General features: G+C 38.0%; 1 protein-coding gene, 1 long non-coding RNA gene and 1 pseudogene across 3 annotated transcripts; 2 read left to right on the forward strand and 1 right to left on the reverse strand.

The window, feature by feature from the left end:
* Positions 1-253: 253 nt before the first annotated feature.
* Positions 254-13,146, reverse strand: LOC107077134 (uncharacterized). Of its 2 annotated transcripts, XR_001478245.2 has the most exons (5): positions 13,093-13,146; positions 11,536-11,635; positions 3,827-3,914; positions 3,145-3,180; positions 254-2,611 (listed from the first exon to the last, which is right to left on the reverse strand). It is a non-coding gene; the product is annotated as an uncharacterized lncRNA (long non-coding RNA). The 2 variants fall into 2 exon arrangements; XR_001478244.2 differs by lacking the exons at positions 11,536-11,635; positions 13,093-13,146 and adding an exon at positions 6,080-6,160.
* On the forward strand, positions 5,709-5,877 carry LOC138241454 (U2 spliceosomal RNA; annotated as a pseudogene).
* LOC107077133 (cysteine-rich protein 1) lies at positions 12,984-22,871 on the forward strand. The gene is made up of 4 exons (XM_015345386.2): positions 12,984-13,366; positions 18,236-18,330; positions 19,431-19,485; positions 21,464-22,871. Exons 1-4 carry the CDS (start codon positions 13,324-13,326, stop codon positions 21,508-21,510), a joined length of 240 nt encoding a protein of 79 aa, XP_015200872.1. The 5' UTR covers positions 12,984-13,323; the 3' UTR covers positions 21,511-22,871.
* Positions 22,872-24,482: the final 1,611 nt, after the last annotated feature.

Here is a 24,482-nt window from a genome sequence, read left to right on the forward strand (position 1 = left end):
TGTTTATTTGATATGCCACTTCCTCCTAAATGAAAGTGTTTTCATAGCATGCACAGAGATGGTAAAAAACCAGAGGAGCTATTCTGTAGAATCCATACTATAAGTCCATCCATCCTATTAATTGTTATTGTGCAAATTTAAATTCTGAACCTTTCAGATGATGCAAGCCTGGACTCAGTTAACATTCTTCCAACTGGAGATAAAAATGCTGGTGGAATCTTGATATTTTATTGGTATTTTTGCCTGAGAGCGAATGGCAACAGTGAGGCAGGGGAGTTTGTCTCTGGAAGAAAACATGCATCATTTTTCCACAATGTACAGTACTTCTCATTTTAACATCACATGTTTTGAGGATGTTAATAGATTTTTTATTGCAAACTGACTGCAGTATTAGAAAATAACCAAATCATCAGTATGTTTTAAAGACCACAGCTACGACATCACATGGACACTAGGAACTGACTCACAGCAGAATACACAATAACAAGTCTTGAATCTTGAATCAACAGGAAGAAAACTTTGGATCTCTCATAGTTCAGTTTAAAGCAACACGAATGGAGTGCTCTCTTTGTGTCTATTTTAAGCTGTTCTATTTTTAATTATTCAAGTACAAGCACGAGAGGATGAAGTACATTAATTGCAAACGACCACTGGGGTCAATCCCATTTTTTCCTATCTCCAGGAGAATATACAGTATAACGTGTGGTACTGGTATCACATTCTGTGATTTTAAAGAAGTATTTGGCATTGGTATTTTTTGGAAAACGAATTTCAAAAATCTGCTTACGAAAATATGAGCATTTCTAAGTTGCAATTTCATTAATATAGAACAAAAGTTTTTTTTTGCAAAGTTCAATCAATCAGCAGTTCACCACACTTCATATTATTTTACTAATTCCTTAAGGGTGCGCTGTGTTAAAACCTGTACAAACAAGGCACTTCTAAAATTCCTTTTCAAAGCTTACATGGGTGCACCGTTCTTGATAATCTTTATTTTCATTATCTTTAAAGAACAAGAGAGAAACTGCTCAAAGTCATGCCTTAACACAAACCCAAGACTCCAAACTGCAGCGATTTCCTGAAGTAACTGAAATACTGTTCTATTGATATAGGTCGTTTGGGGGTCATAAGTAGCAAATGAATTCACAGATGAATGGAAATCATTCTAGATGAGTTGAATGGCCGTCTCTTGTTTGTAATTCTTCTTATGTTCATGCAACAATGTCATTTTCTGTAGGACCAAACCACAGTATGGAGTATACCCCTATGACAGACCTCATTGTCCCCAAGGGGCAATTTGTATTACAGCAGCGGACCATAGAAAGAAAAAACACACAAACAATACACATAAACATGAGCAAGAAAATCGACTGTTGAGCAAGGCTATGGTCATAGGTATTAAAGAGAATCTGGACCTGTTTAAACTGGGATGTCTATATCTGGGTATCATGGAGTAGTTCATTAAAGATAGGGTGTGAAGGGTCATCTATGGCGGAATATACTTTATGGAAGACTCATAACTCATAGACTTGGGGTAGGGTCAAAAGATCAACACCAATGACTTTTTGAAATAGTTTGACAATGCTCCACAGTTTGTTCTTACTGCTCAGATTCATATTCCCAAACCAGCAGATCAGGGCAAAAGTTAAAGCAGATTCAATGAAAGTCTGCTAAAACTTGATCAACAACAAATAACAAACCTAAAAATGCTGAAGTTTTCTTAAGAAAAACATATCCTGTTGCCTCTAAAAAGTTAAACTTCTAGTCCAGAACAGTCACTGAATACTTATATTTGCCAAACATCTCCATTGATTGTCCAGTGATGCATGGTTTGATTGGGGACTTTAGGGTTCTTGAAATTATTCGCCATGTCTCATCTACAATTGGCCTATGGCCACCCTCATCTGCTTGCTGCAAACTTACAATAACAGAGTCGTCTGGAAATTTAATTATGTGTTTTGAGTGGTGATAACTCTTACATTGGTGTACAGGACAGAGTCAGGGAGGACAATACATATCCTTGGAGGAAGAAGGAGGAAGACTACGGTATGAGCCATTTAACAAAACATTTTTCATAAAGAAAACAAGAAACAACAACATGTAACTAGCTGTTTCACAGACACGTAACTAGATGAACTGCAGTAATGAGTCTTTTTTTTGGCGTTTGCTCCCGAATATTTGTTTGACTGAATGGACAGTCACATCATAGCCACACTCCATGTGATAGTTTGGTGTTTCCAGGAAGGGAAAATATCTCTAAAATGAAAGTAATATAAATTTATAAATTATTTGAAAATTGCCTTCCAGAATGCACATTTTTGGAAAACAATTGGGCCATATTAAATCATTTGAGTTATCCCGGTGACTAAGAAAAGGTATTTAATATTGTATTGATTGGCGTAAATGAGTACATTTAGACTAAATACAAAAACACATGGTAGATTAAGAAATATACATCAATAAAAGATAAAACACAAACAGGGAGAATAAAAGGATATAATAGTTCACTCCAGCAATACCAAACCATCTGTACTGCCTTCAGCATTGCCACTGATACCTGACTGTGCCTTTCTTAGAAAGCTGGACTGCATTGGACTGACATCATCAGCATCTGAAAAATGATAAAATTGTGGAAGATGATGCTTATGAAATTGTAAAGGAATGATGGAAATTGATATAGCTTCAGCATGTTCTTTTGTTTGTTTCAGACACAGATTCAAAGGTGACATGTTCTTCAGAGCATAAAATGAATAATTCTGTCTATCCATTCTTGAGAAAATTCCCCTGCCCCTGCCTCCACAACCCCAGTTCACCAAGCACTTAAATTGTGCAACAAAGATGCTCCTCTCTGTGGCATAATCTGTGTTTTTATACAAGCATGCAATTTTAATCTTCAGACCAGTCATAATTTATGCAGAAAGTGTCTTGATGTTCTATGGGAAAGCAGTCTCCACAGAATGAGTATAAGCTGCATCAGTAACCAGCCTGCTTTCAAAATTGGATCAGTGCTTAAGATCCCTCTTTTTTTAATTCGTTCATTTAATCTACAAGGTGAAGGACAAGCCTGCCGCAGAAAACGGAGTGCTACTCTTCTCAATACAAAACCCCTGCAAGGTGAGGTTTAAAAAACAGATTTTTGCTTACCAGATTTGCCAGCAAAGCAGGAAGCAGGAACTAAAACTTAAAAAAAAAACAACAACATGTTTTAACTCATACATCAACTGTAATATGGTTTTATGGTTTGACTCTTTTTTATTGGGTTTTAAGGCTCCTGAAAGACTGGAAATGAAACCTTCCACAGACCCCTCTCCCCAATCACAAATACTGTAAGTGGCCACTATTGAGAGACCACAGAGACTGACGACTGACAGAGATTTCTACCTTCAGCTCAAAGAGATCCCCTTGTCATGTTTCAGATTGGAGATTTGCACTTAGGTTTTGATTTAATCCTTCCAGACCGAGGATGGACGTTTTTTGATTAACATAAGAAGTTTTTGATTTAAAAACACTTTTAAAGGAAATTCATCCAGACCATGAATGAGATGCCTGAACATGTGTTGTAATACAGAACTTGTGTTGTCACTTTGATTCTGTGCTTCGATTATGGCCTAAATTTTCTTGTCAAATCGGGGGTAGTGATCCCCATAGAGATGTTGTGTGTAATGCTTTGAATGTAATCTCTGAAAAAACTTGAGATTCTGAGAGGTTCCATAGGGGACTTTTGTGACTAAATTCCTGTCCTGAATCTCAGAGGTTTTTGCTCCTTTCCACACCTTTTTCCTAAGGGCCAGTAACTGTGACAAGTGCATCTCTCCCTGACACCTACCTGACCTGACCTGAAGTCGCTCGTGGGCAGTCGCTGAGGTCACTTCTGTAACTCACCCAGCTCCCTCTGTGTTACACGACGACAATACCTAAGTGAGCACAAAGTGGTGCAAGCCGTTGTCACAAAGGATAGAGTAGAGAAAAAATGAAAAACGCACGTTGGCGGTATGCAGTGAAATGGCCAAATAAGGACGCAGAATCTTCAAAGACCTTCACAGGCCCACATGAAAGGAAAGTCGGGATACATAATTTTCAAGTGGGACAAAAAAACATACGTACTTCAGTTTGTAATCCACACAAAGTAAACAGCGAGCACAGAAGGCAACATCCTGTGTTTGCTGGTCTAATCAAGTGCTCATCTTCCCATAATAGAAATGAAGTGTTCTTGTACCCTGCTGCATTAGTGCAGCGAACTTCTGTGACCCCAGCTGAAATGACTGACACAGCGGGATACGTTATCAATTGTCACGAGGCAAAACTAGAGGCAACTTTTCCATTAGGCCTTTCCATCACAAGCCTAAGAGAAATAATTTTCTTTTAACCTCTTCGGGTACAAAGCTCAGGGCTGCAACCCAGTTACCGAATTTAACATTTATTATTGAATCCAGAAGAGGTCAGGTGTGATTCTCAAATATGTGACCTTTCTGGTTGGTCTGGAGATTATCATAGCATTTTTGGCGGGATCCTGACTTTACATTAATTAGTACCATTACAAAGCATTAGTTTAGACTTCAAGCACAAATGAAATAAAGTCAAACAAATTAATAACATTATAGCAGCGGCTTTACAATTGCATTTTAACCCAGGTGCTGTGCCCTATGCGGCTTGCATTCAGCTCCATCCACCAGAGGAGTCGTAAAGAGACAAGAGCTGCAAAGCATTTCACTGTCTGTCTTGGCGTTTGGTCCATGACATGCTGTGACTTGCACACTCGCTTTGTCAGACAGGATTCTCACAGCCATCACTGCACTCTGGGAGATGATGAGTGACTGATGTCGAAACAACCCGAGCTTGTATTCCGTAAGCATGCAGTTGGTTTCAGATGCTTGAGGCTTTGTTTTAAAAACAGTAAAAATGAAATGAATCACCTGGCAGACAGGTTGGGCACATGATTTGATGGATTTCGCAAACAACACATTAGCCTTGGGATCTCAGAATCCTGCTTCAGTCCATTAATAGTGTCCAGCACAGTCTCCCTGATTTCTTGCAAGCTTCTCTCTCTCCTGCTGTATTAATCGTCCTTTGCATTGTGGGATAGATTGCAATGGCGTTAAACGAACTGAACTAGCGGAAAGCCGGAAAACGAAAGATCAGAAACATCTGTGTCGGCTGATGCCGGCGTCTTCAGGTTTTCAATTCTCCTTAATTACAAAACTATTTACAATTTCATAATGAATCTTGCATTCAACGATTTAAAAGTTCCTGGAATTCATTGACTCCCTGTGAGGTAAAGTATCTATAAAATCTCAGTTTCTAAATTCATTAAGAAACTGAAAGCTCAGCTGCACCCTAAACCCGAAAGCAATGCAACCTATTTTTCAAGTTAGGAATCAGTATTTTTTTCCACACAACCTTCTCCAAGCATTTGCAAATTAGCAGTTGTTAGCTGATTGGTCGATGGGTTGATGCTAGGTCCATCTCACTAAGGATGTTGAAAACATTTACACCTTTCTCCAAAACATACAGCATGGGGCCACCTGCCATTTTTCACACTGTGAGCCCCATAGCTCTTACAGCACAGTTAACGTAAGGAGGCAACTGCAAATCTCACTGAAAACACCATAAACCCCCAGGCTTCTGTTGAGACACCTGGCCAGCAGCTGCATGATAAATTGAACATACCAAATCAGTCTTGAACTGAAATTGGACAACTATACCTCTTCATTGTTCTCTGCCTTTTGGCTAAGCTCAAGTGTAGTACCTGTTCATATCAGTTAAATATCTGATACGTCTTCATTGCTGACTACTGGCATTTACAAGATTCAACCAAGAATTCTTAGGTCTACAGCAATCTACTGTATCTGCACTCCATACTGTGTGTTTACTGGCTGAGTCACTCACAGTCCCAAAAGCCATTGGCTTTCAATGATTTTTGAAATTTTGTTCAAGCAGATGCAGACTGGCAATGCTTGGGTAGCAGCCCATTTCTTTTATGACTGCGAAAAATGTAACATGAAATCCATTTAACATCAGGAAATCCAGCCTTTGTTGCATCATGTTAAAAACACCACATCAGGAGAAGACAGTATATTACCTGAGTTACAGTTTCGGTGTTCAGCGCCTGTCACTAACAGAATTAGTTCAACACAGCCTGTCAGGGCTGACACACTCTCTGTCTGCAGAGAGAGCTGTCTGATTAACATGGGCAGGCTTTTGTATCACAGTGACAAGGTGACAATCGGGACACAAGTACAGAACATTCCATTCTTATTTCTGTCCAGTCACTTCTAGGAAAATGCGTAACCTACTAAACCAAAACAATTAAAACACATTAAAATTAAGAGCTGTATTTATTTAAATTAAATGTTGTTTTGCTTGTGAGCAAATGTGCTAAAAAGAAAAAAATACATTTCTACATGAATTTGTTGGACATCATCTATCTAAAGATGAAAGTAAATATCTGATTTACTCTAGTGAATGTGTGTTGTCAATTAGGTAACACATGCAACCATCAGTGAGATTTTTCAAACTGAAATGGTTTTAGAGATTCTTAGCATTTAGTTTGCTGCTTGCATGTTTTTTATTTAAAAATCTATTTATGTTTAAGATTAATTTAAGCTTTATTTTTAAGCTGTTATATACGATTTCAGAAAGGTTTCAAAACAACTAAGGGCATTCAGCCTCCACAGTTATTTTGGTTGCTTGTAGCTAATAGTTAGAAGGAACTTATCCAACTGTTTCTTGAAGGAAGTCAGAGTATCATCCTTTATCCTTCGCTTTCCATGAAAGGGAATGATAGCTTAATCTGCTTCCTGTTTCCCTTAGTTTCTGCTTCTGTTGAAGCTCATTATTGAATCTGAACATTGGGTTGGCTTTGCTTATATGTTTGAAGATTCTGAATACCTGAATCAGGCCCACTTGCAAGATTTGGTCAGGACAACAGCGATTTAGTTCTTTAACCTGTCAGCATACCGTAGGTCATTTCTTCAGGCCCAGAAATGTCTGTGAATGATCTATTCTGGATGGATACCAGAGCCACAATGTCTTTTTTGAAACATGGTGACCAAAGCTGTATAACATTGTAAATGAGGTCTCATGCAGTACTTAAGGCATTGTATAATTTACAAAATAATTTGATTTATCTTGTTCACTTTTATTGATTCTAACATTTTGTTTATGTTTCTTATCCCTTTACATCTTTAAGATTGAGAACAATTACGTCAACATAAACATCTGAATATTTTTCATAATTTCTTCACACTCAATGTTTCTCACTTTATAATTATAGCTTACATGTTTGATACCTGCATGTGATATTGTGCACCTGTCTACATTAAATGTCATCTATCATGTAATGTCTGAGTCTTTTCAAATTTCATTTGCATGTTTTGTATCATTTGCTGGTTCTCCTTTTTTGTTTTAATTTGCTAATTTGACCAGTTTACTAACTATACCAGAAACTATATCTTGGATTTTAAATTAGGAAAACTAATTCAGTTGTACTCATACACATGTCTGTAGTAGTCTATATGAGCATTAACGTCTGAATTGCTTTACATGTATTACCATAATTACGGTTTTAAATCTGAGAATTAATCTTTTATGTGTAACTTCAAAAGTCTTTTCAAAACCTAAATATACATAATTATATATAACATATGTAAAGCATAATATTCTTGGGGTGTATCCATTGGTGCTGTTATTTGTTCATTAAAAATAAAAATGTAAATAGCCCCAAACTTCAAATTTAATAAAACATTATGAATATGAAATGTCTTAAATTAGATTTCAGGGATTCAGATGCAATGTGTTAAAAATAGTAAGGTATTAGCATTAGCAAGGAAAGTCATATTCAAGACAAAGTTTTAACAATTGCCTTCAACAATTTAGATACATTTTTGTGTTTCTGACGGCTGAAATGTTAAGATTTCATTCCCTGAGATTTTATCGTCAGATACATTTAGGAAGAGGGTTTCTTTGCTTCAGAGAAGCACGGCTCTCTCACCACAAGCTTACTGAACTAGCAGCCACTAGATGCTCCTAATGGAACATCAATGTTTTGTTTGTCATACCAGTCTATCAACACGTTAAAAGGGATTGAATTTAGTTCCCCTGCACACCATTAGCAGGTTAGCCAAATTAGCCAAAACAGACTTTACTGGACATGCTCCAAGATACTAACACTGTTAAATGAACAATCTGTGTCTCTGAAGTCATGATAAATTTGCATTTATCAAATTTTGATAAATAACTCAAGATATTTGTACTTGAGAAAGTGGTTCAGGTGATCAATAATTGTTCCTAGGAGAGAGAGAAATGCTCTATACAAGAAGTAATTGAAGCACTCTTCCAAGATAAGTGTAGAAACCTAATTTTGCTCAAATGTACTGTTAATTAGTATACTATAGGATAATAATGGTCTGTGTACGTGATTTAGCATCATAGCTTAATATGTTTAAATGTTTGTTTTATGTATGTATAAATCCAACACTTTCTCATGCAACTATTTTATAAACCAAAACACTTCAAAGTGAAACGAGAGGAACCATTTGCAGAGAAGTAGCATGAAATAGGTTGGAACTCAGCTACAAATCTAATTTAAAGTTAAAGCTAGTTAAAGTCTGCAGCCAGGAACATTGGAATAAGACAGCATTATAGATATGGCTCAAGATCTATTATATTCCATATCTGAAGGGTGTGCTGAGCAGTGAAGTTTTAAAGTTTGTAAAATATAACCACTCAAAGAGACCGTCAAAGATTAAAACTTTTCTAATAAAAGGCAAGGAGTTACAGCTATCTGCATCATAAAACTTTAATCCTTTTCTACTTGAATGCATCATTACAAAAATAAAGCACCTTGTCATAGATTTTCATCTGAACAAGAAGCACCTCTGCAAAAGAGCAATTTTCTGGTTTTCATCTTAAGATACTGGCATGCTATAGTCCTAACCCTGATCAACACTGATAATATTTCTTGTATGAATGATTTTTCATACATTTTTTTTATATCATATTATAGTTTTTCAGATTTAGGTTTCAGTGAGGTGCTGAGGCATTAAGGGAGCAATTTTTATATTTTTTTTATTGTGAGCATAGGTTTAAGACAAATGAGGAAAAGCAATTATTGTTGCATGTAGAGCAACTTGCCTTCTGAAATTGACTACTGTCAGCTGAGATAAAACACTCCACTTTTAATAAATTGAACACAGTCCACAGGACATAGAATAGTCCACTGTGCTTGGAATATGTCCTGCATTCTGTGCAGATAACCACTCCCCAGTATCAGAAAGAGTCTGGCAGCTACAGAAGAAATAAAATAATTCAACCACTTTAGTTCATAGCAGAGAAGATTGGTGTGTATTAGCTCCAACAAAAATGCTAAAGCAGGCTATTTGAGTCAATACCTTTGGACACATTATACGCACAGCGAAATAAATACATTTTTTTCAATATGCTCGATCTTACATACAGCCCATAAGCCAATACCATGGATCCTAACTTTTTACTTTATTTCAATTAAATTTGTACCGACAGATATAGTCACTGGCACTTGTGAAAATGCTTCTGGGTGAGGTCTTTTAAACAGCGAGCTAGTAGGAATAAGGTGAAAGAATCAGTTTGGTCAATTAATATACTACGCAGTGCCTGTTCATTTACTTGATGTGCTATAATTCTTGTTTTAATTTCTGTTTCTGTTATTTAAAAGACTGAAACTTGATTTATGTTTGAGAGAGGGCCAGGAGAGACATTAAAGAAAGTCCATCATCAGTAACATCAGACTCTAAAACCATTCTTTATCAGATTAATCTTTTACCACACATTGCTCCTTCCAGCTCCTAATACTTTCTTACGATCTGTTAAAAATAAATCAGGCACTTCTGACTTCACTTAAATTGGCTGCATTACGATATACCACTCTGTCCACAAACAATTTCGTACTATGAATCTTTCGATCCTTCCTGTGGCATATTTTCTCAGTCTTTGTAAATATAAAAATTTGCTTCATTCTGTAAAACGCATGCAAAGAACAAAAATGGTCTAAAATTGATGAAGGCATGAGGCAGTAGTGTATAGAGAAAATTAAATGTGGTTTATCTTGACATCTGTGCTGACCAATTTGATCTTTCTTTCTAGTCTTTCTGATGCTTGCTTACCTTTAAATCTTCTCTCTCATGGGTCAGCATTTCACATCTTTGTTATTTATTTAGATTGCATCTACCTTCAATATAATTTAACAAGGGCCTCAATTCAAGAACAGTGCAATTCATAGCCAACTAATTAAAAGGAAAAATCATAAAGGTCTAATAATTACGTAATGTAAAAAACATACAGTTCACTTAAGGATTTTACACACTACACATACTCATGGAGAAATACACTAAAAGGAGTGTAACACAAATTCAACACAATAGACAGGGCCATAGAGAACAGGAGAGACAAGTACAGCAGTCATTGGATGAGCAGAGTTTGCGATTTGTAGGTCTGTGGGTAAAATCTGAGCAGGCTGTTTGAATACTGTTTCAAATTCTTTCCTTCTAAATAGTTCATTTGAAAAGCACGTGGTTTGATTAGCAAGCAGGTGAGCTTAGATGGGCTGAACGACTTTGGTAATTGTTACAAATGAGAGAAAGCTATTTGGCCCATCTAGCCTGTTTAGTAGTTGGTAGCTATGGTGTCCAAGAATCCAGCTGTTTCTTGAAAGAACCCAGGGATTCAGTTCAACAACATTGCTGGGTATCTTGTTCCATTGTCTCAGCTATAGCTCCGAACTGTTTTCTGTACTTCTCACTACAGTTTTTACAGAAGCTGTCATTTTACAAAAAGCAATCTAAACAACAAACCTGCTTATGTGTCAATTGCTATGGTCTTATTTAAAAAACAAAACCCTACAACTGTTCAAAAAAAGCCTTTTATCAAACACAAAGACACTAGCTGGTATAGTCTGCGTTTGGTGGAAAGGTCAGGATCAGGTTTCATTCAGGCCTAAGTTAATTACAAGGATTTATACTTGTCAAAATCAAACATTAATCATGAAAATAGTGTGTATATACACACTTTACATGTATATAAGTATATCTAGAAAAATCCTAGATTGTATATAGACAATGGAACCTTACTGTAGTTATTCTTAGGAAATTTTATTTTTTAATTCTATTTAATTCCTGGGTTTGGCCCTAAAACAAGTGTCCTCTTATAGTCCAAAGGTTTGTTGCCGCTCCAGTTTATAATTTTTCAAATGCACCACATATGGAATTACAAATAAATATGCATGGCATGGACATTTCTAGCTTGGGCTAGAACAGCCTTCTCCCCTGTTCTATAAACAGTTTGTTGTCTCATAGTCCCGCATTGTGCAGAACGCTCAATAGACACCTCAGTGCTATGTGAGCCTGCACCACTCCCTTGTATGCATAATGGTAGCTCTGGCACAGACTGATTATGGGGGGAATCTGTCTTCAATATTGAGTTTCTGCTCTTTCACTGCTATACAATCATACAGAATTTTATCTCTCGGAAACACCTGAAATCTGAGCAAGACCCATCTGTTACCTGGCCTTGGTCATCTTCCTGCCACAAGAATAGGCTTCAGTCCCTAGTGAGGAGGCACTGCCTGGTTAGCCAGCTCAGTCTGGGTCAAGGATGGTGCCAGCTGTCAGGAGAGGAGACAGGAGGGGTTCTGAGAGTCCCAGAGAGACAAAAGGTGAAGTGTTCTGAGCTGTAATTCGGTGCGATTCCCAGAGGTGACTGTTTACTTCTAACTGTGCGGTGATTTTTCTTTTTCGATCTATGAATTTAATCTTCCTATATAACACCACACTTAACTCACTAGTGTCTAGCATCCTGTGTACATGAGTGATGAAGGGATGGGGGCTTGAAGATGTTTGTGTGTGTGTGTCCTTGTTTCTGTGTGTATTGAAAGGGAACAATGAAAAGGCACCACTGAAGCCTGTCTCACAGGTTGTTGCTCCTTCTAAAACATGGAAGCAGGATCCTTTTGTCTTTTCAACACTAAAACTCCACATTTTCTTTCACGTTAACTTTTACCACTAAACAGAAGCTGGGTCATTAATTCTGACGTCACTTTATTCCTTTGTTATTTCATTTACCTTTCTCGTTATTCTTGCAAGAATATATGTGAGTAATTGACCAACTTAACTACAGGTAATCTCTTTATCCAAGAATCCAACCATTTCTCGAAAGAATCCTGGGTTTTGGCTTCAGGAACATGGTTGGGTAGCTTGTTCCATCATCCCAGGATTCCTTCCGTTTGGAATAAGATGTTTAAGGAGCTGTTATTGAAGAATAAGTCAGTTTCCACAGATGTTATTATTTAACTGTTGTATACCCTGTTTTGCCTGCAAAATACTATGTCAGTTTTTAATTACTTAAAATATAAAAGAGCCTCTCTGTTTTAAAAGCTACAATCAAGTACGACACTCGAGACACCAGCAGAACCTTTTGAATCATTTCTGCTCTGGCCTGTTTTGTCTCTGCAAGGGCCATTCCTGAATGATCAGCACAGGCGCTTGCACACTGACAACGCACATTACAACAGCAGAGGGGCCTTGAGGTAATGGTAGGCAATAAAATACAGTAACAGTAGAGCCATCCAGAGCCATATTGTCATTGCACTGTCCAGTTTAATAATAACACAGAACGCCATTTTTTGTAAGAAAAGGCCAATTAAGGAGACGGTGTCATAGTGTTTCTGCAATTCATTCGGCACCAGGGATATACTGGAATAATGGGGGCCAAACAGGATTTTAATATTTTCGCACTGTCCTGAAAGCAATTGGCCTATGTTTACAGATAATACCAAATCCTTTCCTCCTCCTTCTGCTCTTAGCCAAATAATCAGTAGAAGATTATAAATCATAATCTATGAGCGGCAATTTAAAAAGCTACCGTGTGACCCAAAGTCCCTAGTCGTCTGGTAGGTAGTTTCAGTTCTAAGAACACTTGCAAGCAATATTCTAGTTCCTGTTTGTATGTCACCACCAAAGTCACTTACAAAGTTGTAAATTGCCTACGCCAGGCTGGAGCACACTTTTATCTCTTCAGTAGAATCACAGCTACATTTTTTACCGACAACACCCTTGAATTTACCCAGCAGTCTTCCTTTTTTCTGCCTGATTTTGTGATGAATCCGAAGTAAACGTGAGTCTCGCAAAGATTTCTCTCTCTTCTATTTCAAAGCTGCAGAGACTCCTGAGCAGCTGCCTACACCATACCACATCCTGGCTGTTGAGCCGAACACATCAGCAAGCTGTCTATGGGGTAACGTCTTTCCTGTTCATTAGCAAACCTGTACAGACACAGAGACAAGACCGAAAAAAGATGGTGGCTTACTGTCCGATTTGTGGGAAGCCTGTCTATTTTGGTGAGTCCAGGCCTTTGTTATTTATAGGAATAGTTATTCAGGAGGTGAGCTGGAAGCACAAAACTTTAATTCATCGTCTCCTTCTTTCTGCTTGTCGCTACTAAATATGTTTTAGCTTTGCCATGTATGCAAAGGGCATAATTTCCCTTATCTGACAATCAAAACAAGCACTTGTGTTTTTAGTGCTCAGTGTTAAAAAAACAAATTTGAAAACAGTTTGGCCGAACATATTACAATTAAAAAATAGGACAGGTGTTGGGAAAATGAGGGCAAAAGGTCTTAATCACATTTATTGTGTGGTTTACTGCTTCAACTGCTAATCTCATAATGCAAGGCTCACGGTTCTCTTACATGAAGGTGCACATAGGAAGAAAGAAGCAGAGAAACATGTCAGAAGGCTCTGGATGAGATTATCAAAACCATTCAAAATACCCCAGCCTCCTGTGTCAGAGTATTATTTTCATATTTCTGTTAGTCCAGAAATGTTTTATTTAACAGAACAGTGTTTTCACCGCAGAGTCAAGACAAAAGAATCACAGACCGTTACTTCACTACATTTTTTTACAGAGTGCAGTCTCAATCTTACAATCAATAAAATATGGCTTTTAAAGCAGAGAATAAACATCAACATATAACAGGGGACTCCAGACCTGGTCCTGGAGAGCCCAATCTAGTTATTCCCTATAGTTCTCCTTTGACGTGCCTTATTTAAAGATCAGGAACACTTGTTTAAGTAGCTGTCTAGTTAAGTGAGTAATGTTTTAATGAAGGAAGTAATGTTTGAATGAAGGGAACACTGGTCCAGAAGGGCAGAAGGACATTCTGACTGTTGTCAAAAAGATCTCTAAATTACTTTAAAAGATCATAATTAAATTGTTCCAGGTTTACTTATAAAACCTGCTGGACTGGGAACTCCAGGACCAGAATTAGAAACCTGATGTATGATGCATGAAGACCAGTCAACATTCTGAAGTACAGACGAATTCCATGCTTTTCTCTTACTCATTTTAACTCAAGATAACTGGTCAGGACACCTCCAGGATAACTCTGCTGTTCTGTATTTCTGTAGAAAAAATCTGAATTTCAGACAAATGTCTGTACAAAACAAAAAGGCACAAAGCTTTGAACGATACTGTCGTCACATTTATATCTAAATTAAAAGATAATAAGCCAATTGGCAGTCCGATATATCCTGAAGAGCCAAGCAGTTCATGCTGAGGAACCAGTGGCTGTATCTGTCATATAAACAGGCCTGAGGTGAAAAAAAATCATACATCCTCTTTCTCTCTTCTTGCGTGGCCTGTGTGTTATCTGGAGATGCTTTTAGAACAACTGAAAGGCAGAAGGATTTGCCTTCTTGCCATTACAATTTCACAGCTTCGTAGTGAATAAGTGTGCATAGGTGTCAATTTACACATTCATAAACTACACGGAGACAGCTCCAAAATTGTATGCAAGGGGAGAAAACAGATTTTATTTAATCTTGAGGAACAAATGTTACATAAAAAGGAGATAAAATGTAACATGTGTCGCAAATGTTTCATGACATATTACATGAAGTCAGTTAAGAAGGAAGGCTTCGAAATAGGATGTCCACAATGTTTTCTACTAAGATTGTAGTCCAGCAGGTTGTAAGAACACAAGAACAGTTACAAACGAGAGGAGGCCATTCGATCTGACGAGTCAGTGTGGTAGTTCGTAACTAAGTGATCCCAGGACTCTTGAAAGAAGCTGGGTTATTAGTTTCGACGACATGGAAGGATAGTTTGTTCCATATTCCTACAACCCGTTGTTTAAAGAAGTGCCTCCTGTTTTTGGTTTTAAAATGCTCTTTCACATGTGTCCTCTGGTTCATTCTTCACTTCCTTATTCTGGAGAGGTCTACCAGGTTGATGCTTTCAATGCCCTTGAAGATTCGGAGTTCTTGTAACAAGTTCCCTCCCGATGCTCTCTGGTCAAGACTAGAAAGGTTCAGTTTCTTCAGCTTGGTAGTGTAGGACACTCCCATTTCTCCCAGAATGTATCAGGTTGCTCCCCACTGGACTCATACCAGAGCAACAGCATCTTTTCTAAAACATGGTGACCAAAATTCTACACAGTATTCTAAATGAAGCCTTATTATTGTATTATTCAATTTGACCATAATTTCCCTTGATAGATATTCTATGGTTTCAGCATAGAATATCCTAACATTTAAATTGCTTTCCCACATTATCGAGAAAATGTAAATGATTTTTTTATAAGTAGCCTCTCATTTTTACATTTTGTATTTATATTGCTGCCTGTACCAAAAACCCTGTATTTGTCTACAGAAAGTGCCATCTTCCAGGTGTTTGTCCAGTCTTGTATTTGGTCTAAATATTTTTTTTAAGTGAATTTGCTTTTACGATGTTTGCCAATCCTTTTCTAGTTAGAAATAGGCCAGCATGGACAGGCTAGTGCCACCCCAGTGCCTTATCTCTTGGTGAACGACAGCTAGCACAGTAATAAGCTGTGCTGAACAATGTTGAAATCTGAGGAGACTGATGACAAACAGGAAGTGGCTAGGGTAAATTGAACAGGAAGGAAGTGCTTGCCTGAAGCTGCCTTAAACCAATAACCAAACTGCAGCTGAAGTCTGTCACTTTCCGCCAAGCAAGAGGATAGAAATCATTCATTTAAAAGGTTAAAAACTGGAGTGTCGTTTTACAGTTCTAGGCAATTTCGCTATGGGAAAACATACCATTGAAATAAAATTACCCAGAGTTTATTAGGTTTGCCTGGTTCAGTTTCAATTAATTGAATCGAAGGTTCCAGAGCAAAAATATAATGCATCACAACCTACAGTATACAAGAAAAGGGAGAATTTCATAGCTGAATTCAAGACCAGTTTTATAATAAAGAAGAAAATTCTTGTATCATCCTCTCAAGGCATATTCAGTTAGGATAGATTCTGGTGTTATCTGGCCTCCTAAATAAAGATTGCATAGTCTGGTTTACCCAGAAAGTGTCTTTCCTGTAGATTTTTTTGCTTCATTTTTCCTTGCAATCAGCTAATAGTTTTTCCTCCAGCCCTGGTAACTAACAGCCTGGTCCTCCCTACAGCGCTACAGTGGGATTTAGGTGCAGTGATTGTAATGGCCAAAAATGACCTTTTTTCCTCTTTAATAAGTTCTTGGTCGTCTGCTTATGATCACTGTCAGGCTGAAATGTGAAGCTACATCCAAAGACTCACGGAACACTGTATAGTTTCAGGCAATAGTGTCTCTATGTTTCCTTCAGTTCCACTAAGGTATCTAAACCCCAAAATACTGAAGAAGGCCCACATGCAGACGAAACTTCCACATTGCTTGACAGCAAGACCTTATAATGACCTTTTCCTTATAGGCCTCTCATTTTCAGTTTGCACCTACAAGCTATGGTCCCTAGCTCACATATTTTACTTATTAATATGACATACAGTATATACAGTACTTGTTTATGTATACTTTTGCACACTGAGTGTGTCTCCCGGGTGTGTTTGAGATCTATGAAGTACGATAACTAGATTTTCTTTCCTTGTAACTTATCTTGCTGCTAATTGCCCGTGCTTTTTGTATCCAGTAATGTATAGCTTTGTTATGTAACTTGATTTCATACTCAGTATTATACTCTTTCTTTGTGCCCCAATTTGAAAGTTTGGTTTCCACAGAATTGTTTGTGCTTAAACACTCTATGTGGTAATTAATGAACAATGTTTGTATTACAGTTGCATGTACATTATGTGTAGTGGTAAACTATATTACTGTGAAAATGCATTTGTTCATATAGAGTGTCTAGTTGGGCCCCAGACTTAAATCTCTATCACTGGCATATTCCCAAGCCTCTGATTTGCACTGCCCATGCTGGAAACATACCCTCTACTCCTGGTGACAAGATCTGGCATTGTCACAGACGTATTACACCCATAGTACTGTAGGTGCTTTGCACGTGCATAGTTTCAGCTTCTGCAATTCATCTTTGCTAAAACAATGTTGAAAATATCGTATCTGTTATTTGGTGTTGATCTGTTTCCAGTTACGCAAAAATAATAGCGTATATCTGAACCGGTTACTTGTGTGTATTCCTTATTTATTCAAGTTTCCACAAGAGAGCATTCTTGTACTTTCATGTATTCATGTAGTTTATCACCCCGAGACTGAAAAGTGCTCAGCGCTGTTCGTGTGGAATGCCCCTTCCAGTGCAACTGTTACAAAACAATCACTCTCCAATCACAATGGAAACTCATACCACAAGAGTCACGCCGCTAGTTTCCGTTCTGTAGTGCTTTAGATGATATGTCATTGTCTGTCATTACTGGATAAGGATTCTTTTTGCTAGTACGTATGAGATTTGTAAAGTGCTCTTTGGCAAAGCACCTTGAATCAAAGTCATAATTCATGCAAGTTCATACACTCTACAATCTCTCCCTGTCTCAGTGTTTACCAAGGCCACGTAGGAAATCACCGAGTTTTCCTGGGAGTTTGTTACAGTTTCATCAGCACTTCAGAAGCAATCAATCCTACACAGGCAACTTTGGAGCATTCCCAAATTGAATTTCGCCAGGTTTAGATCTTTGCAGAGGGAATCATTTCCTATGCCCTTCATTTCTCCCCGTGGAGTGAGGAAGAGATGCTGGAGGATCACCCGGAGACTCATTTACTTCAGAAACCGACCGATTCGGGGACTGCAAGGTTACCTGGCGACCATAGCACTTCTGCATTGACTGAGATCAATTCCCAGGCGGAGCGTCTGATGAATTTTGTTTTAGGTGGAGATACCTTAACTTCCAGACTTTTCCTGGGCGGTGAAGGCAGTCCTTTGCAGACTCGGAATGGTTTTCTAAATCGGACGTTCCTCTCGCCTTCTTAGGGGAGAAGAAACGCTCTCTGGGCAGAGACTACCACCCGCTATGTCTGAAGTGCCAGCAGTGCAAGAGACAGCTCAACCCAGGACAGCATGCTGAGGTAAGTGGGTAGGAACACCATTCTCAGCCATGATCCTGTTCTTGTGAGAACCATCTCAATACGGGACTTAAATTAAAGCTGGCTCATGTCCACTGTTTATTTCTGTCCTGCTCTGTCCGTAAAGTGCAAGTCAAGGAAAATTACATTTTTTTAATTTCTAAAGCACATAACAGATATCTCAAATAATGGAGTGAACGCCAATATTTTCCTAACAACTTATTGCTTAACCTCTTCCCAGTAGGAAAAACCCCAAATGACTATATAATAATTAGATTTCCCTTGTTTTAAAAGGAGACAAAAATGTCATTCACCTATGATGTCAACAAATGTGGAATATACAGTAATTGATAGAACTAAATTATGCCCAAAACACAAAACTAATTTGACGTTTAATGACAAGAGGGACAATTCAAGGACTTACTTGTCCCAATACTTTCAGAAAATTGTGTAGCTGTGGAGAGAGAGCTAGAGAAACAGGAATCCATTGTTGTACTGCAAAATAAAATGCAAGCCCATTGCTTTATTTAATAAGGGTGCACTCAGGTTTTTTCCAGATTTAAAAAATGTGTATACTATGGGCACGGCGTTAGGAAAAGACAGAATGCTCGGCCTTTGTTGTATCACACACTAACAAATTAGTCAGATGCTCCTTCTTGGTCATTTCCATATTTACATGCTTAATTCAGCTATTAGTCTACAGCACCTCAGCCTCTTGGTTTCTCTAAAAAAGAGAAAGGGAGAAAAACAGACAGGCATCCTGCAATGAGCACTGGATTAATTGACTTTAGAGTCTTGGACTTGTGCCAACCTCAGTTCATTGCATGCCTGAGAAAATGATCCCTTAAGAAGGACCAGAAATACTGGTTACAAAAGTATCAGAATGCCTCATTACACCTACCATTTAAATCAACAGTTTGCGGATTTGCCTTCTCAGTTCTGTAGCTGAATGCAAAGCACTGTTTGAGTGTTTTCTGTTTACGTTAGTTGGTTCAATTAAGTTGGTTGATTAAACTGCAAATCTTACATAACATTCAGATATTAAATTGCTTTATCAGAACTGATTCTCCAGTGCTAAAGAGAATTGTCCTCTTTTGTTTCAGCATGATGAAAAGCCCTACTGTAATTATTGCTACATGAAGCAGTTTGGCCCCAAAGGTAAGAAGTGCCTTTTTCTCTGTCAGTAAGGTGCATTCTGGGAATTCCCTTTGCTTCAGCAAGAAAAGCTATCAATAAGGAGGGCTCATAGCCAAAGTGTTGCTATGGACACCTTTATGGTTGGGCAACCAGCAGTACTGTGAGACTGAGGAAGACAGTAGGCCTCAATAATATATGAGCACTCAACACATAGTATTTCAGCACAAATATAAAGTCACTCGGAATTATTTAACACTCTTTGTTCATAACAATAATTCATTGCATTTGTAAAGTGATTTTAATCCTGAAGAATCCCAAAAGACATACTGCATACAGTTTGTCCTAAATCCCATTTTACCCACCACTGAAGGGTCACACTCACTTGGGTCAAGTGTAGCAGAGGTTGTGAGCCAGTTACTAAATACACAACAGATTCGTATCAGTTAAACTGCTAGAGAAATTTGAGATGTGAAAAGATTGCGCAAGCCTGAAATGGAATGTTACCAGGACTCAAGGTTACCATGCCTACACATACTACATGGAATCACCATACGTGACCATACGTGGGCCCTCTGTTTGACCTCTCGTCAATTTGACAGTTTGTCAATTTGACAGTTCTGACCTGTCCTTTATGAGACATCAAGACCCTTTTTTTATATCTCAGGGCCTGGAGGCTGTGCATTTTATTTGAGAATGATCGCTGGGAATACAATTGTATAACTTGGCTGAAGCTAGTGTGCTCCTGCGGAAACAACTGTTTCTTGGATGCCCAGAAATGGCCCAAAATACCTGCTGTATTTAAGATTTAATTTAATATTGGTGTACACTGTGACAGATTGTGCAGAATGAACAGGAGAGCATGGTTCATTTTTAATTACTGTAGGAATGAAAGATGTAAAGTTAACCATGCCATGCACATCACTTGGCAATTGATCAAACACTAATCTTACCCACATGCACTGACATTGACCTCAGTCAATTCTAAATTCCAAATGGCCGTGACAAAAAATACTGAGCAAAATCCTAACAAGCTAAAGACCTGTAAAAACCTGTTACATCTGCTGTCGTCAACTGGAAGATTTCCTATCCTCTAATTATTAATTTAATAATCACTTTTGGATCCCTTCCAAGTGCAGTGTGCATTTCAGAAATATTCAGCTAGCAAAGTGAGCTCATTGTGTGATTTGTCTATGGACAACTTAACCCAAAGGGACCAGAGGTTTGAGCTGCCCATTTCCTGGAGTTATCGTTCTGTTCAGCAGTCTTAGCAAAATCCACATGGACAGAGGATCACAACCTGCTTTGGTTCCTCTAGACATCACCTGTGTCTGATTCAATAAATGGCTGCATTCTTCATAGCTGACTGAAGGCCCATACTGGTATCACTGAGACTGACTTGTCTTAGTTTTGTCTGTAATATATCTGACAAAGTCCACGAGTTGTGTCTGCTTTGGTGACAGATAGTTACTGTTGCTCCTGTAATGTTTAGGGCCAACATTGCCAATGAAGTGTGGGTCACTTGAGGCAAATTAAACTTCAGAAAAACTGACTTTTTCATATTGTTTTACTATAAAGCTAACCAACCCATGTTTTGGAGAACCTGAAGGCTTGTTGATCTTTTCGTATTCATGACTTTTTCTACACTGTAATATTTGCTGTGGAAACTGGAAATGATTTTGAACACTACTGATATGAAAGAAATAGAGGTTCTCTCAAAACAAAACAACTGTATGCATGCTCATAGCCTCCCAACATCGCTTTTCAAAGCTGATGCCTTCAGTGTTGCTGAAGACGGAGTTAAAACCCCAAAACACCATCTTGGTATTCACACTGAGTCTGGAAGATATCACTATTTGAATTCAGCTTCACAACAAGGGAGAAATCTTTTATTTTCATTACTTTTAAAAAGTGTCTCTTTCCATGGGTTACGGTTTCCTTGGGTCACCAAAACACAGCTTGGTGTCAGTAGATCTGAGGTGTTGTCCTCTGTCTCCTGCAGGTAACCGGAGGCCGATGCCAAGTTCTTCTCTAGGAACACCTTCTTAAAGGCGAAGAGAATGGTCCAAAAGGCTGTACTTTGGTTATGTCACTGTAGGCATTGTGAATTGCAAAATGCCTGACACGCAAAGGGTGTGTGTAAATGGAAACCTTTATTTACAGTCAATATAACTATAGTTATCATTAATTGCATTTTGTTTTATTTTAAGGATGTAAAATATTGTTTTCACAGCATTTGGAACCTGTACATACATAATAGAGGTACATAGGTAAATATTAATCTGTCTGTAAGCATGCATGCCAGATCTATATTGCTCCTGTCTTTTTATTTAAAAAAAAGAGAATCCTAAATGAGAAAAAATGCAATCATTTTGCAGAATTTTGTAATGGAAGACCGAGCTTGAAGCTGGTGACTCGTAGACACATTTTAGTTCATGTCATCTCTATAAGCTCTAATCATATTCTATATGTGTATTGTTATAACAAGGGTGACTTTCACAGAGTCAGTGTTCTTGTTTTTGACAATGTGAAGTTAGAAGCTGGCTTTGATAACAGTATAATGTATAACAGAGCTTTTCAGCCTTGGTCCTGGAGAGCCCTAGTCCAGCAGGTTTTAGAGGTAACCCTTGAATCAACGATTTCTCTAAACCTGGCACAATTCAGCTATGATCAGTTGAACAGGTGGCGTGTTCAATTCAGTAATTTAAAGACCATTTGGATTAAAACACGGAATATCCTTCATCGCTCAATAAACACTGTGCCCCCCACTGAAACATTACTGTTTAATCGATCAATTACTTAAAACCCATGCTAAGTATTACATGAAAAAAAACAGTGAGTATGTAAATCATGCTACATAAAAAGTAGTTGCGTAAAAAGTAGTCTACATTTTAAAAAGTGTTCCTAATCTTTAACTAACAGGTGATTAAAGGTGACCGGCTAAAATAACTGGACTGGGTCTCCTCTGGAGCAGGGATAGAGACCTCTGACGTATATTATTGCAATAATAAAATTATTGCATAACACAACTGGGACAGGTTGGACAACCATGCAAAACTCTGATGCTTTGTAAATTATGTATTTTTTAAGGTTTCCCAGCCTTAGCCATATATTTTCAGAAGCAATTAGAAGATCTCCGTGATTAGGAACTGACAGAATCATTGTTTTAGTATCTGCCTTTAGATTTGTTAATATTATTGCTTGCTTGTATTTGTTATTTGAGTTTTGTTTGTAATCTGCATTTCATTTGTCAGAACTACAACCAAATGACAAGACCCAGCTCATTTAAATCTAAGGTTTCTAAAAGAAAAAGAAGTCTAAAACCAGCTGAGGTTAAAATTGTGAATCTATTAGGAGTACACTGTATGCAATGCAAGAGAAGAGTAACAATAAACTATTTTTCTTATTGATGGCTCTGTTGTTCATTCATAGTGATCAATAAGATTAAAAGATTACCTTTCTTATTTTTGTTTGAGATGTACTTTGACTAAATATGATTAGATTGCTTATGACTTATGAAAGTAGTTAGGTTTAATTTTGGTGGGTAGCTGCGTCAGCATGCGTAGGCTGCAAAGGAACAAGTAATAGGTTTATTCCATGCTGAAAAAAAGAAGAAAGAGAACACAACGTTTCGGCCGTGGAGCCTTCTTCACACCTGAAGAAGGCTGCACGGCCGAAACGTTGTGTTCTCTTTCTTCTTTTTTTCAGCATGGAATAAACCTATTACTTGTAGGTTTAATTTTGCAGAGTATTTACGATTGTGCTAAAAAATAAACACCTACAGCCTTTACACCCCCAGAGGACTCGGCATTGCACCTTGCTTTCCAACACAGTCCCCAATTAGCTAATTTATCCCATCTTATTAAATGTTGCTTCACAGTCTCCCCTGTGCTCAGTATTAGGGTTCTTCCTGGCTAGAGCTACTCTTATTCTTGCGATTACTTTCTACTTTTTTGGCTTCCTGATCCTGGTTTGTTTTTTGACCACGTCTCCTGGTGTTTTGGTTTTGGTACTTCGATTCTTGCTTTGGTTTCGACTCTCTGCTTCCTCATGGCTTACGGCATCACTTCTGGTTTTGTACTTTTGCACCAGCTTGTCTACCCTCGGCTTTCAGACCTCGGATTGTTCTATTGACTACGCTTCTGGAAATCACCCTGGTTTTCTGCATAGGGTCCTCACTACTAACTTGTAACAGTCTCTCAATCCACGAAGAAAGCTGCTCACTGCACTGATTACACCATGGCAGAACAAAATACCTAAAAGGGGAGTAACACAAAAAACAAAAAACCCACCCACCCAGTGGAAGCACCTACCATTATGTACACAACTCATGTAAACACAGCCCCCCTGCTGCTCACTGACTAACATGAAAGAAAAATGTTAGGCCTGGGTCAAGAATAGCCCTGAAACTTTTCATTTTCATTTCATTTTCATTTTCAGAGGAGAACAGCTCACATTCCAGCAAAAAAAAAGCAAATTCAAAGATTTCTGCTGAGTATGTCACTAAGTTATCATTAGACTTCAGAGGATGTGAATAACATAATCAGGTATTGTTCCACAGGTTTTCAGTCAGATTGCTGTATAAACATTTGTTTCAGAAATTATTTCAAAATGTAAATAAGGCACCTAAATTTGCATTAGCTAAAAAGGCTGGGGATATATATGTTTTTATTTTAATAATAAAAATATGTTGCATTTCTACAGCAGTTTTCATCTCAAACGATACTTTATATAAATGATAATGATCCACTTTGACCAGAGCTGAAGTGCAGAAATTGAAATTGTTTCACCAATTGAATTAAGGGGAAATTTAGGGAGAAGAGATTCCCAGAATGGAAATTAACCAGGACACTGGGGTAACACCCCTATTTTTATGAAAAGTGGGATCCTTAATGTTTAAGTTCTCGGGACCTGGGCTTAATGTCTGAGCCAAAGAAAGGCACCTCCTTCAGAAGGAGGTTTCTGATCACCATAGTGGGGGCACTGCTTTTATGGAATGTCTAATCCAGGGAGTCACCTTC

This window comes from Lepisosteus oculatus, chromosome 1 (genome assembly GCF_040954835.1).
Source record: "Lepisosteus oculatus isolate fLepOcu1 chromosome 1, fLepOcu1.hap2, whole genome shotgun sequence".
Taxonomy (NCBI): Eukaryota; Metazoa; Chordata; class Actinopteri; order Semionotiformes; family Lepisosteidae; genus Lepisosteus; species Lepisosteus oculatus.